We start from the raw sequence: 14,349 nt of genomic DNA, 5'->3' as shown, positions 1-14,349 counted from the left end.
TTTGATGATTTCCACAAAGCATCAATTCCCTCGGCTGGAAATAGGGATTATTTCCAGCAGAGTAGAAGGAGACAGCTCCATGTGACCAGCAACCTCTCCATGGAGCAACAGGAAGAGCTCTGTGGATCACCAGTGTTTCATCATGGCCCACCGTTTGGGAACAACTGCACTAGAAACAGGTGAGCATAAAAAAAGCAAAGATAGGCAGTATTTGGAAACTGGCTTCGGGTCTGGACCAAATCTCCAAACAAACTCTGGATCACATACCAAAAGCGTTTGGTAGGCCTAATTTGAAAAAAATATGTATATATAAGAAAACTGCACCATATTATGGCTATGCTTTTCTCCTAACACATACATTGAATTCCAAATTACAAATATAGTTCCATCAGAAAACCAAATATTAGAAAATCAGTTCCTTCTTCATTTCCTGTTTAGGAATCACTGTTTCCTCTCCAACAGCTGATGTTACCAATATTTTAAACAGAGCACTGTCTTTCTTGCTCTAAGTGTTAGTAATGTGAATAAAACTTACCGGCAAAACAAAGATTCCTCCCTCTTCGCATTCTGTGTAGGTACTGGTCACAGTTATGGTTCTTGAATAATCATGGCTATCAGAGACATGGTAGTTCCAGGGGGCCCGGAAGAGGAAGAGAGAGAGAGTAGAGCCATGGCCACAAGTTTTCCCCATCACTGATCAAAAGATTAACAGAGCTGGGACTGCTCAAGGAGGACACACTGCACTCTTGCAAAGGGTGCAAGACTGGCTGCTGCAGCCCACGTTCTCCTGGAGGCATTTTGCCAGAATAGGGGACAATGTTTGTGGGAGTTACCACACCCTGCCATGGACAGTGCTGTAAGAGCCACAATTTAATTCCTATTCTATTACTGCCGTAGGATTGATCCTCAGACAGATTTTTCACTTCACCTTTAAATCAACAAACTTCTTAGAACAACAACTTTTCCAGGCCCCAAATGAACATATGCTCAAATATTATACCATACTATGTATTTTCTTTTAAATTAAAGCCAATTAAAGGATTTAACCTTATTACTAGAAAAACTGCCAGTGCTCCAAATCATAAAATACCATAGAAAACTGACTAGTTACATGAATTCATATGGTGAAACAATACATTTGCTGTGTACCAGATGAATTATTCCCTTTGCTTGTAGACCAATGGAGCTTCCTTTAAATGAATACCTGTCTAAAGAACTGAATTACCATACAGCTTTGCAACTCTGCATTAAACAGAATATTACTGCATAAAGACAAAAAAACCAAACGCTATCCCGATGTATTCATACAAAAGTGAAAAAAAAAGTAAACTCAATGTAAATACTATGGTGCTTGCTTGTCATTAGACCTAGAGCTTGATAAAGCTTTTTTGGGGAAAAAAGAGCTAATTATTTAATGTAAACTGAAGAGGATACTGTTTTAGCCACTTCAAGTATTAATTCACATTGATCAGCACGGACCTAAAGTAGATTTAGTTCATGAATTAATTTTATTATTAATCCATCAATGATTTCTCCCAATAAGCAAGAGGAAAATAACCCAAAAAACTCTTTATTCAGAGTAGTTTCCTTTTGAAAAGTGCTAGTAAATGACAGAAAAATCTGCTTAGAATACTTTTCTTTTTCTTTTTAAAATGAATGGTAAATTTTAGATATCCAGTTTTCTGACACAGCAGGCTAAAACAGGTCATGAGCAAAAAATAACTGCATCATTGTACTTGTCTTCATTTTGTCTGGTTCAGTTGTTGAGCAGTTATACGGGTTCATGTCCCACAGTATCAGTATAGATGTTCATGCAATGCTGGAGGCCATTTTGGATGGATCAGTGCCCACGTTTTGATGATATTCTCGAGGAGATGATGAGAAAAAACAGCAATATATTTTAGATCTAGGAGTACTCAGACTAATGCCATATTAAAATGGGGAAGTGGAGATGAACATCATACTGTTACCTGACCTGGAACTAATTTGACAGTATATGTTTAGAATTACTTGTCACATTTCTAAAACTACTTCAGAAACTTGGGTTGCCCACATGCTTCAAGCAAAATTGGGATACAAAGCACTTTCCTGTCCTTTACAGGCTTCCTAACAATTCAAAGCACAATGCTAAATTATTTTATTACTGTATTTAAGTGAGAAGATGCTTTCAAAAATGCCGTATAGATGATAAAATACCATAATTTTTTTTAACAATTACACAACACAAATATATTCATATTTCAAACAGTCATAAAACTACAGTAATATCCTGAATTAAATATACATTTTCTTACTCCTCACCAGATTACATTTTGGATATTCTACCCGCCCTTACTCAAACTTTCTAGCATTACACAGGAAGGATGCCTTGAACGTAGACTCTGCAGCTCTAGTGAGGCCTTCACTACTAGTATGAAGAAGCAAATCCAAACTTGAGTGTCTTATTCTTATTTTTTACCTTTCTATGCCTGTGTCAATGGACACTTGTGCACCTCTTTTGCTTTCCTTAGGCAGGATTAATGGAAAAAGGCCTTCTGACACAGTGGCAGCAGCTAAGCTGGGCTAAGGGCTAACCTCATTGGTGTGCCAGCTATAGTATTTATTTGCTTTGGCCCTTCTTCCAGCCATCCTTTCTAGTTTCTAATTTATATTAATTAATATCAACTTCCCAACTGTCTATGAGTTTTGGAGGTGTGGTCTATTTCACCACAATGAAAGCTGATACTTTATTACCACCTAGGAACATGGTTATAAATGGGGTATCTGTGCCCAGTATGATGGTGCCAACCTGCCCTATCATCTACAGCCCTGAGTGATTAAACTTATCCTGATTTTCACCAGTCTGGTACAACTACACACTGAGACAGTACAACTACACACTGAGAAGATGCAGGGTGGTGGTGGAATGTGATTTTGGCTGAATGAAGAGAAGATGAAGCTGCTTACAGACTCATTTGGACTGTGATGTATATAGTGTCATATACATGATGGGGACTTCTTGTGTGCTTCACAATACATGTGAAGATAAAAGGGAGTATCTGGGGACAGAATGGATCAAGGACAATAAAGGTTTGAAGTCTACTTACAAACAACCACCTACTCCACTGCTTGATGCTGGTGCAGGGCCCATTACAGAATGCCTTGTACACCCGCATTCTCAAGCTGCCTGGGGAGTACAAGGGGGCAGGGAGGCTGATTAATGGTGTTGACTAACTGGAGTTGATGCTGCACCTTGGGCCAGGTGAGTGAAATGAAACTTAGGCTTGTATGATTTCTGTAAAAGAAATATGGTGGACTTGTCATTTTTTGTTTGTTGTAATTATCCATTGTAACTCCAGACCTCAGTATGTGACTAAACAAAGCTTTATTAAAGGTAAGCATATTTGGGCAGTTCAACACCTTTACAAAGGTGAGGAGGTGTGGAAAACAAAACAGGCAAGTACAAAATAGCAACAGGTACATGAAGGGATATAATAGTGAAAAAATCTCCAAACATCAAAGAACAAAATAAACTGAAAATAGCGATGTTCAGTTTTATATATCGTTAGGGTATTGGTTCTTTCCTCTGCATTGGAATGGAAGTAGAATGCAGCAGATATTGCTTATGGTGTGTGGATTCATGTCTCATTGACTAGCTCCCCCATAACCAGAGATGTGCACAGGTTGAAGCACATGGTACCATGGAAGTGTTGGAAGTGATGGCATTGAGTACAGGTAGGCAGATGGTTTGCGTAGAACAGATTTGAGTCAACTAGCTCACAATCCCCAGAAGTCTCTCAAGTTGGTCACACTGAAAAGCCAAGTCTCAGTTGCTCATCTCTCAATCATGGTGGAGTCACTTTGCCAGCATCTCTTTCATCTCAGGTTCACTTCTCCTCCAACTCCAATAGTTCCTTTCTTCTCTTTTCAGCCATCCCTATGTCCTTACACTGATGCCTGAGCTCCTTTTTGTGGTGCTGGTCTGCCCATCAGAAGCAAATTCTGTGTGTCCAGGTCCTCCACAGCTTGTCCCTCAGATTCTGCAGCCTTTGGCTCACAGAGAGCAGACTCCTTGGCATCCTCCCCTCCCTCTCTGAATCTAAGGTTATCTTGGGGGTTTTAACAAAGCAAAATAAAAGTTTGTGAATGTCCTTAGTCCCAGTATGGTCTTATATACTTTCTATATAGCTGGAAGAAAAAACAGCAACTTTTATCTCAAATGCCATTCCTTTTGCTAGCTCACAGTGGCAGCTACCTTCTGCAGATTGCAAGCTTGATTAAAGCATATTCCAAGAAAAAGATCTGTGAATTACCAAAATCCTCCCACTTCCAAAAATTTCACTTTGATAGTGGAGACTTTAAGAGGAGGGAGGGGGGCATTCCCCATGAAACAGAACAGCATTGGTGATTATTTCAAACGTATTCCAGGGGCCATTATGCCCTTAGATAATGTAGTTCTGTTGGGGATCCAAGAATAAAAAAGGAAATATTTATTCCATGACTCTTGGTAAAGACCTTCTGGCTATACAAGGGAAATCCTTCTGTGACTTGTACTGGATGAACTGATGAATGACTGGAGTGAGTTTGAGTGTTACAGAGGAAGCAGAGGGAGGTTTCCTTGTCCAGAAATCTGACAGACCTCCTGCAATTTCTACTGAGTGAAAAATTCTGCTTCATCAAGAATGGAGCAAAATAAGATCTCCAACCTACTGGCTGCTATGATAGTGAGTACACTTTGCCTTAACGTGTTCTCCAGCCCTGAGGTGTTCTTCATAATACCTTTAAGGATTGTGTTCACACAAGTTATATTTTGCTTGGGCTGTGGTTGCAATGCTTTTTAACTTTTAATTTTTTTGTACTCGAGCAATGCTTTTATATTAATAAACTGCTACTGTTAGCTGCACCTTTTCAATTCCCCTCCCACTTCTTTGCCATGTAGCGCAGAGTGGTCAGTCACAAAGAAAGGAAAAGGTGATGGGAAAAGGGATGTATGTCATACAGCTATGTCTGTCCATGATTAAAGCAAGGGCCAAGTTTAGCCAACATATTTCGTAATATTCTTTATAATAATAACAAAAATGGTTGTGCTCATCTTATCCAGATGAGATACTGCATTCTCCTCTGGTTCTTCAATGAGGTAGGTGATTTGAGCTTCTAACAACTGGTCTATACTTAAAACTTAGGCTAACGGATATACAAAATTCACACCCCCCCCCATAGCTATGCCAACCTAACCACTAGTGTTGACGCAATTAGTGATAACAGCTAATTTAGACCCGATCATTTTATATGTACAGTTGGGATTATGTTTTCCAATGTGCATTACTTTGCATTTATCAACACTGAATTTCATCTGCCATTTTGTTGCCCAGTCACTCAATTTTGTGAGATCCCTTTGTAGCTCTTTGCAGTCTGCTTTGGACATAACTGCTTTGGACTACCTTGAGTAGTTTTGTATCATATGCAAATTTTGCCACCTCACTGTTTACCCTTTTTTCTAAATCATTTATGAATATGTTGAATAGGACTGGTCCCAGTACAGACCCCTGGGGGACACCATTATTTACCTCTCTCCACTCTGAAAACTGACCTTTATTCCTACCCTTTGTTTCCTATCTTTTAACCAGTTAGCAATCCATGAAAGGACTTCCCTCTTATCCTATGACAGCTTACTTTGCCTAAGAGCTTTGTCAAAGGCTTTCTGAAAATCTAAGTACATTTTATCCACTGGATCTCCCTTGTCCACATGCTTGTCGACCCCCTCAAAGAATTCTAGTAGATTAGTGAGGCATGATTTCCCTTTAATAAACCAAGTTGACTCTTCCCAAACAAATTATGTTCATCTATGTGTCTGACAATTTTGTTCTTTACTATAGTTTCAACTAGTTTGCCCAGTACTGAAGTCAGGCTTATTGGCCTGTAATTGCCGCAATCACCTCTGGAACCTTTTTAAAAATTGGCATCACATTAGCGATCCTCCAGACATTTGGTACAGAAGCTGATTTAAATGATAGGTTACAAATTACAGTTAGTAGTTCTGCAATTTCACATTTGAGTTCCTTCAGAACTCTTGAGTGAATATCATCTGGTCCTGGTAACTTATTATTGTTTAATTTATCAATTTGTTTCAAACCCTCCTCTAACAACACCTCAATCTGGGACAGTTCCTCAAATTTGTCACCTAAAAAGAATGGCTCAGATTTGGGAATCTCCCTCACATCCTCAGCTGTGAAGACTGATGCAAAGAATTCATTTAGTTTCTCCGCAATGGCTTTATTGTCCTTGAGTGCTCCATTAGCATCTCAATCATCCAGTTGCCCCACTGGTTGTTTAGCAGGCTTCCTGCTTCTGATGTATTTAAAGCAATTGTTGCTATTGCTTTTAGAGTCTTTGACTAGCTGTTCTTCAAATTCTTTTTTGGCCTTCCTAATTATATTTTTACATTTCACTTGCCACAGTTTATGCTCCTTTCTATTTTCCTCACTAGGATTTAACTTCCATTTTTTAAAGGATGCTTTTTTGCCTCTCACTGCTTCTTTTACTTTGTTGATTAGCCATGGTTGCACTTTTTTGGTTCTCTTACTATGTTTTTTAATTTGGGGTACACATTTAAGTTGAGCCTCTATTATGGTGTTTTTAAGAAGTCTCCATGCAGCTTGCAGGGATTTCACTTTTGGCACTGTACCTTTTAATTTCTGTTTAACTAACTTCCTCATTTTTGTGTAGCCCCCCTTTCAGAAATTAAATGATACTGCGTTGGGCTGCTGTGGTGTTTTTCCTGCTAGAGAGATGTTAAATTCAATTATATTATGGTCACTATTACCAAGCAGTGCAGCTATATTCACCTACTGGACCAGATCCGGTGCTCCACTTAGGGCTAAATCAACAATTGCTTCTCCTCTTGTGGGTTCCAGGACTAGCTTCCAAGAAACAGTCATTTAAGGTGACTTTATAATATAATATACCTATCTCATAGAACTGGCAGGGACCTTGAAAGGTCATCAAGTCAAGTCAAGTCCAGCCCCCTGCCTTCACTAGCAGGACCAAGTATTGATTTTTGCCCCAGATCCCTAATTGGCCCACCTAAGGATTGAACTCACAACACTGGGTTTAGCAGGCCAATGCTCAAACCACTGAGCTATTACTCCCCCCACTATAATATAATATAATATAATATAATATAATATAATATAATATAATATACAGTGAACATTTCCTCCCCTCTGGCTGACTGGTGACATTCTGTACTTCGACTACTAAATATCTTAAGAACATCTTTCGGAGAGAATCTTTCTGAAGATAACAAATTTCAACAGTCCTTTCTTGTCAGAAACCAAGGTTTTTGTGCTAAAAGAAAACAAAATCATCCTGCAGTAACAGAAAGAAGTATGCAAGGCTTTGGAATAAGCTGGAGCATGTTGGAGACTACTGGTACTGTTATGAAAGAATCACTCAGCATATTAGAGTAGATGGTAATAAAGAATTAAAGGAGACCTTCACCTCTAAGTCACAAACTTAAATCTGTCATCCACCCACTGCTTTGTGGCCTATGTATGTGCACTGAGTTGATGCTTTGGTTCCAAGTGGATGTTTCTAAGGTGCAAAAATCACCATCACAACTGACAGCCTTTTGAGTAGTCTCAGTAGAAAAGCAATTGACTGAATAGTTTTTGGGACTAAACTGCTTTCTCACCCACAGGAGTGAGTGGGGCAAACTATTGAGGAGGTAAATGGAAGCTCTCATTGCAGATGCATATGATATATTTCTTTCGCGGGGTCGGGGGGAGGGGGAAATGGAGGAGTTCACTCTCTACTACTATCAGTCTGATACATTTCACCAGCATTACATTCACTTAAAGAAAAAGGCAGAAATCCGTAATCAGGAATCAGATGTTTCAGCCCTCAACAATGCAGGTGAGTGTGCAGCCACCAATTGATTAGAAGCAGAATATTTTTTTTACCTCTTTAATAACAGTGAGACTCATAGCAAACTGAGTAGAAAAGACTACCACAAAGTACCTGTCATTAACAACTAGCCAGGCAGAAGTATCACTCAGAGCTAATCTACACTGATCCAGGTATGTCACTCAGGGGAGTGAAAAAATCCAAGCCCTCTGAGCTATGTATTTAAGCGGACATAATCCCCAGTACAGACAGCACTAGGCTGATGGAAAAATTCTTCCATCGACCGAATTACTGCCTCTAAGGAAGGTGGATTATCTACAGCAATAGGAGAACTCCTCCCATTGCTTCAGCGAGTGTCTACACTGAAGCGCTACAGCTGTGCTGCTATAGTGTTTTAAATGTATACATAGTCTTAGTAAAACTGTCTCTTTATTTCGTTCATAAAATAAAGAAATTATTTAGCTGCATCACAGATAGACCTAGTTCATTGACCTGGGCAATCTACATTCAGTTACATTATCATCCTGCCATTGGGGGTCTTTGCTATGACAAATGAGCATACTTTGTTTTGTCAGAGGCCTCGTGGAGACTGCGGAGTGTGAAAGAAACACAACATGAAAATATGAAGATGTGCCACAAGAAGCCTTAAACGTGTAAATTGCCCTACGATGTCAGGCAAAGTTATTAAGTTCATGTAAATATTTTATGCAGGAATAAAAAATAAATAAAAAGAATTCAGCAGTTCACATCACAGTGTTTCAGACAACAAGCCCAATCTCATCATATCTGCCCCAACTGATCAGATTTAAATTAGCATGCACCCCTCTTGTCTCATTACTCATTCAGAATGTGAGATGTGCATCATTAAGCTAGGCACTAATTTGTTCCTAAACTGCACTCATTCATCATTAGTTGGCAGTGAGAGGTTGATCAAGTCAGTTGTGGAACACTTCCGTGGCCCACCCATGAATTGTACACTTTCTGCATGATTTACGTACGACACTCTCTAAACGTTATTTTAACAGTTTTGGTAACCCATATATTGTAAAGATGATTTTTTTGGTCAGGTTAATCTCAGAGGTTTCCTGTTTGCCTTACTTCTACAATTGGACTCTTCTGCTTCTACAAAAAAAGTGTTTGTGTATTGATCTTTTAAACGCATCTTCAATGAATTATCAAAAAAAGTCACCTCAGTACTGTAGCGTTCCAAAGAGAGATTGTTACTCATTTAGGAGATGCATAATGGGGGATTATAGTAAGGATGTTTCCCCTTAGAAGATTGAAATATTATTTTAGGGATCCTTCTAAGAAAAATTGAGGCCTGGGAATCTCTTTCAAAATTCAGTTTAATTATTAATACACCGGCTCTTGATATTTTTGCCAATTTTTATGTTACTTCATTCATGCCAGATATAGATGCCAAGAATGAAGCATGGATATTGTAAACTGTAATTTTGTGAATAAGAACTTTTTAAATCCATACCATAAGTCATCTGTCTTATATGTTAATTTGCGTTTGTCATGTCTTTAAAAAACTTTTATAGAAGTATTTTAATAAAATTTGTGAACATAAAACTGCCATAAAACTTGTAAATTAAATTAAATTAATATTTCAATGCATGAGCTGTCTAATATTCTAGTCAAGGAAACCAGTTTCAGCTTCAGTTACAAGAACAGACGGTGGTTGCTTCTTTTATTCATCCATAATACTAAATAGCATCATAAAAGTTAAGAAAAGGAAGAGCAAACCATTCAGTTCACCCCCCCAAGCATAGATACAACGTACCCTACTAGAAGACACAGCAAAAGTTCAGCTACATATTCACCGTAGATTATTGACATTGTATTGTTTGTTTAAAAGACTAAAAGAAACTGTGGCTGTGCCATTGCATAGAATGATCCCACTGTGAAGGGTAAGTTTGCAACGTCAGTGCTAAGTTTTGAATTGTACAGTCTCAGTGAGTTACCTGATTTATCAGATGGAAGGGAAATGCTGTTGTCTGTAGTATCCAGAATAACAGCCAGCCCTGCAGAATAAGATGGGAGGATGCTGGTACTAAGATCTACACGGGTTAGACTTTCAGGCTCTTTTTCCATGCCTCCTAGAATACCTCCAGCGTTGGCAGTTTCAACATCAGTCCTTTTCTGACCACTGTCTAGGGGACTCTGAACAATATGAACTATGCTCTGCTGGGCCAAGTCACAGTTCTGAAAAACAAAAACAAAATCCCAAATATGATTGACACATAAAGAAAAAAATCACTCTGTCTCCAATTTGGTATTTGTTTAGCCATTTCCAATCCATTTCATGTGGAATTTCAGTAAGCATTAACAGAGTTCAGAGAAAAGTGACAAATATAAATTGCAAGAATTAAGATTACTTGCTCTGGCAACAGGTTCACAATGCTTACAAATTCTAAACATTTAAGAAAGAAATGGTGGACCAGAGCCAACAACTCTGAATAATTCTGTTGGCGGATGTACAGAGAGAAGTGTTATTAAGTCAGATGCTAAGAAAATTCAATCTATAAAATGCATTTTTACAGACAAGGATGAAAAAAGTTTATAATATTAATATTTAACAAAGCACAGGTGACCCCTTTTTTACTAACAATAATAACAGTTAGAAGTGTTCATTACAATGCTTGAATTAGTGTGTGTGAGGGATAAATGAAGTAATGCCATCCTCCCACTTCTTGCTGCCACATGTTGGAAAACTGAAAAAAAATTGCAGAGCATTATCATTTTATTTTTTCCCAGTTTAAAACACTGTGCATGATACATAGGGGTAAACACTACAGTTATATCATTTTACTTAATCATTCTAGACTTCCAAATTTGTTTGGAAGCCATGTTGTCTAGACTAAGAAAGTAGGCTCAAGACTTTTTTCTGTGTTTACAATTGCTATTAATTAAAACAAAATTAAAAGAGAAAACAAAATAAAGCTTTCAAAAGTGAAATAAAGAAAGTTATATGACAGTTAATAATAAGAACTGTATGCATTGAATGTAACTTGGAAATCTGAAAAGTTTATCAAAACCTGATAATTAAATTCAACAAATGTAATCCACAGTAATCCAATTATTCTGGCAAAGTGTCAATCTTGCTTTATCCTACTGTTCTTAAGAAACAGCTATTGTCCAAACAGATCTTAAAAGAGATGCTTTTTACGTTTCTCAAAGACCACTGCCAACACTAACTCTAAAGTCAGAAACATAAATATTTTCAACAATTACTTTGTTCCTTAACTCTAAATTTCAAACTATTTTCTCTCAGGTATTATTAACAAAAACAAACCATAAATCAAGTTTTCCCATATACATATACATACCTATATATGGTATTTTGAAAAGTAATGCCAAATACACAGTCTGAGTTATTTTAAAACTGCTCTTTCCCCTGAAATCCACCAATTAGTTATAAGCACAAGTAATTAATTAAGAAACATTTTTCTTCAAGTTTACTATACACTTATTTTTGAAACAAGCTCAGATAATAATAAACTCTTTAGGATTCTAATCTTTACATTTTAAAATCAAGATATTGCTTTCCTTTCTCTGAGCTTCTCGTAATTCAGATGGTATCAGATCATGTAGGTATTTTTTAATTCTTTGAAGTTACTGCATGTGCTCCCTCAGACATGCTTCCTTGTATTTTTGTGTGCCCATGGACCACAGCTTCCTGTTTAAGTAGAATGAACTATTCTCATGTGGTATCACAAATTCATTTTTTGTCCCCACATTCCATATAATAAATTCCAGAGTCAATTTTGACAATCAGGTTGGGTTCACTCATGAGTCATCTAATGTGCCTGTGCAGGAGGAAAAGGGGTAGAAGGTGTCCTTGAGCACTGATAATTATTTATTTGCTCCCAATGTACCTTATCAATTTAACCTGGTATTAGATATCAACTCTATACGCATTCTGCAGCCCTTTCCACAGTTCATATTCAGCTGGGATCTTGAGAATCAGAGGGAACTTGCAGTTCAGTTAAAGATGTCACAATCACGATAATATTTTCTAGTAGTGCAAAAGGGTTTCTCTATTCAGCCTGAAAGAAAGGGACGCTGCTTGTTTTTCTACAGGTCTTGGGTTTTCAAAAAGTCTTCCTCTCCCTCAGCGGCCAACTGGAATGGCATCTCAGTTGGCAACTCTTTCTAGATACTCTTCATTTTATGAAAAGCAACATTTAAGGCCAGATAGGGCTTTTCACCCAATTGAGGATGCACCCACTTATTACGTCTCTTCTCTCAAAAGATCCCAGATGAATCTGCACATTTCCCAAAGAAACTAATGAAATAAACAAATTACCATCTCATGACTGTTCCAGTAATTTAACAGTCCTTCAGATTACTGGGATTTCACTATTATACTTCTTGGATTCACAATGTAAATTTCTCTCTGAACACCTGGTTTTCACTCAGCATTTGTTTTTCTCCATCTCTCTCATTTGCGTGTAAACCAGATGTCCATCTTGAAACCTTTACAGCCCTCAGAGTGGTCCTTTCTGCTTTGCATAAAATAGGTTCTGATTAGTGCTGACCTTTTCACAGTTTTTAGCAGAAATTGTTCTCCAGGTGTTACCTCTATTGGCCTAGGCCTGTCTTTAACCATTATGACTGAGTTATATATAATGTGTTATATATAATAATAAATATATATAATTTCTACACAGAAATAAACTTGGCTATACCCCCAACGAATCATTTTGCTAACCTTCTTCAGCTTCATCACATTGGCTCTGTGTACACTGGTGTGATCTCGGTGGACAGTTGATTGGTTTGGAGGGAAGGGATGAACAATTATTTTGCAGGCCCACCCAGTTGTGTGGAGTGGCCCACAAAGGTGGAGTAACACAGCTGTCCCAGAATAACCCTGCATGTTTCTGTGTTGGGAAAACCCAATGGCAGTTAATATACAGACGGTCTGTATTAACTTTAGCTGGTTACCCTTGTGGGTTTGGGTAGAATGGAAGAATCCTGAAAAGCTGGGTCAGATCCTCTGCCCCACATTCTCTCTGCTCCCTCCAACTCTGTGGTGGTAATCATCTTAGAAATGCTATATACCAGGGGTGCCCAAACTTCAGCTTGCGAGCCACATGCGGCTCTTTTACAGTTAAAGTGCGGCTTGCAGTGCCCCCCACACCCGCACCCTGTTCTCTACCTACTAGACTGGGGCAGGGGGAGCAGGATGGTGGGGCTAGGGGCTTCAGCCCTGCGGGGAAGGGGGGGTCACGGGACTTCAGCAGGAGCGGGGCTGAAGCCCTGAGCCCTGGCAGGCATGCCCGGCTCTCGAATTTCTGAAGATTATCGTATGCAGTTCAGAGGATCTGTATGTTTGGCCATCCCTGCTATACACTTTAGATAAATAATGAGGTACAAAACCAAGAGGATTCTGTAGGAATGGGGAAGAATATCATAGGGGCAGCATTGTCCCTTCCATGCGCTCCAGGGCTTAATGCAGACACTTCTCCACATATGGACATAGTGGGGAGAAAGTTGGCCCAGTTTCACTGATGTAAATCTAGAGTAGCTTCACTGAAGTTAATACAGTTACTAAAGATTTACACTGGTGTAACTAACAGCAGAATTTGTCCCATTATGAAAGTTAAATGTTACCAATCATCAGGTACATTTTTAATTGAACAAGGTTCCCTTATAGATATTTCAGCATACTTTGTAATCTTGGTTTCAGAGTAGCAACCGTGTTAGTCTGTATCCGCAAAAAGAACAGGAGTACTTGTGGCACCTTAGAGACTAACAAATTTATTAGAGCATAAGCTTTCGTGGAGGGCTGTAGTCCACGAAAGCTTATGCTCTAATAAATTTGTTAGTCTCTAAGGTGCCACAAGTACTCCTGTTCTTTTTGTAATCTTGTTTTTTCACCAAAATCTGATAATTGTTGTTTAATTTTGGTTTGATTTGACATATTCCTTTGAATAATTTCTCAGCAAGTCTGTGTTTTTTCTTTATATAATGCAATTCTAAAATATGAAAATCTGTTTTTTTATTGAATTTTTAATAACGCGCTTTTTCTCTAATGGAGCATTAACCCAGTCAGCAGAGATTTGTCAGAGTAAGGGCTTTGCAGACTTAATACTGATATAATGCTGTTATTAGGTTTCAACTTGAAAGCATCATGTTATCACTAACAGACCTGCGGGTTTTTTTACATCTTGTTGCCCATAATATTTTTAACAGAATATATTTAAATTGCTTAATAAATTTAGTTCACCAACACAAAATCCATCACACATCTAGCTGTTATTTTGAAACTACTCTCAAAATAAAGACATTGTAACGATGTTGGGGTAGATGTGGGATAAAATTTCCAAAAGTGTCTCAGTGACTTGGGAGCCTAAATTCATTTTTCAAAGGTGACTTAGGCACTTAGGTTCAGATCCTCCAAGGTATTAAAGCTTCTCACTCCCAAAATGGGAGTTAGGCACCTAAATTCCTTTGAAC

At 38.2% G+C, this 14,349-nt stretch overlaps 1 protein-coding gene across 1 annotated transcript in view; it reads right to left on the bottom strand.

Annotated features, from left to right (window-relative positions):
- Positions 1-14,349, bottom strand: part of PRKN (parkin RBR E3 ubiquitin protein ligase) — a 1,198,020-nt gene that overhangs the window by 763,508 nt on the left and 420,163 nt on the right. Inside the window, exon 3 of the mRNA XM_034765264.1 lies at positions 9,852-10,092. Within this exon, the coding sequence (XP_034621155.1) occupies positions 9,852-10,092 (241 nt within the window). The remainder of the gene's footprint in view (positions 1-9,851; positions 10,093-14,349) is intronic.

Source organism: Trachemys scripta, chromosome 3 (assembly GCF_013100865.1).
Source record: "Trachemys scripta elegans isolate TJP31775 chromosome 3, CAS_Tse_1.0, whole genome shotgun sequence".
In the NCBI taxonomy this organism is placed as follows: domain Eukaryota; kingdom Metazoa; phylum Chordata; order Testudines; family Emydidae; genus Trachemys; species Trachemys scripta.
Note: the sequence above shows the minus strand (reverse complement) of the source record. Positions and strands in the feature narration are given on the sequence as shown.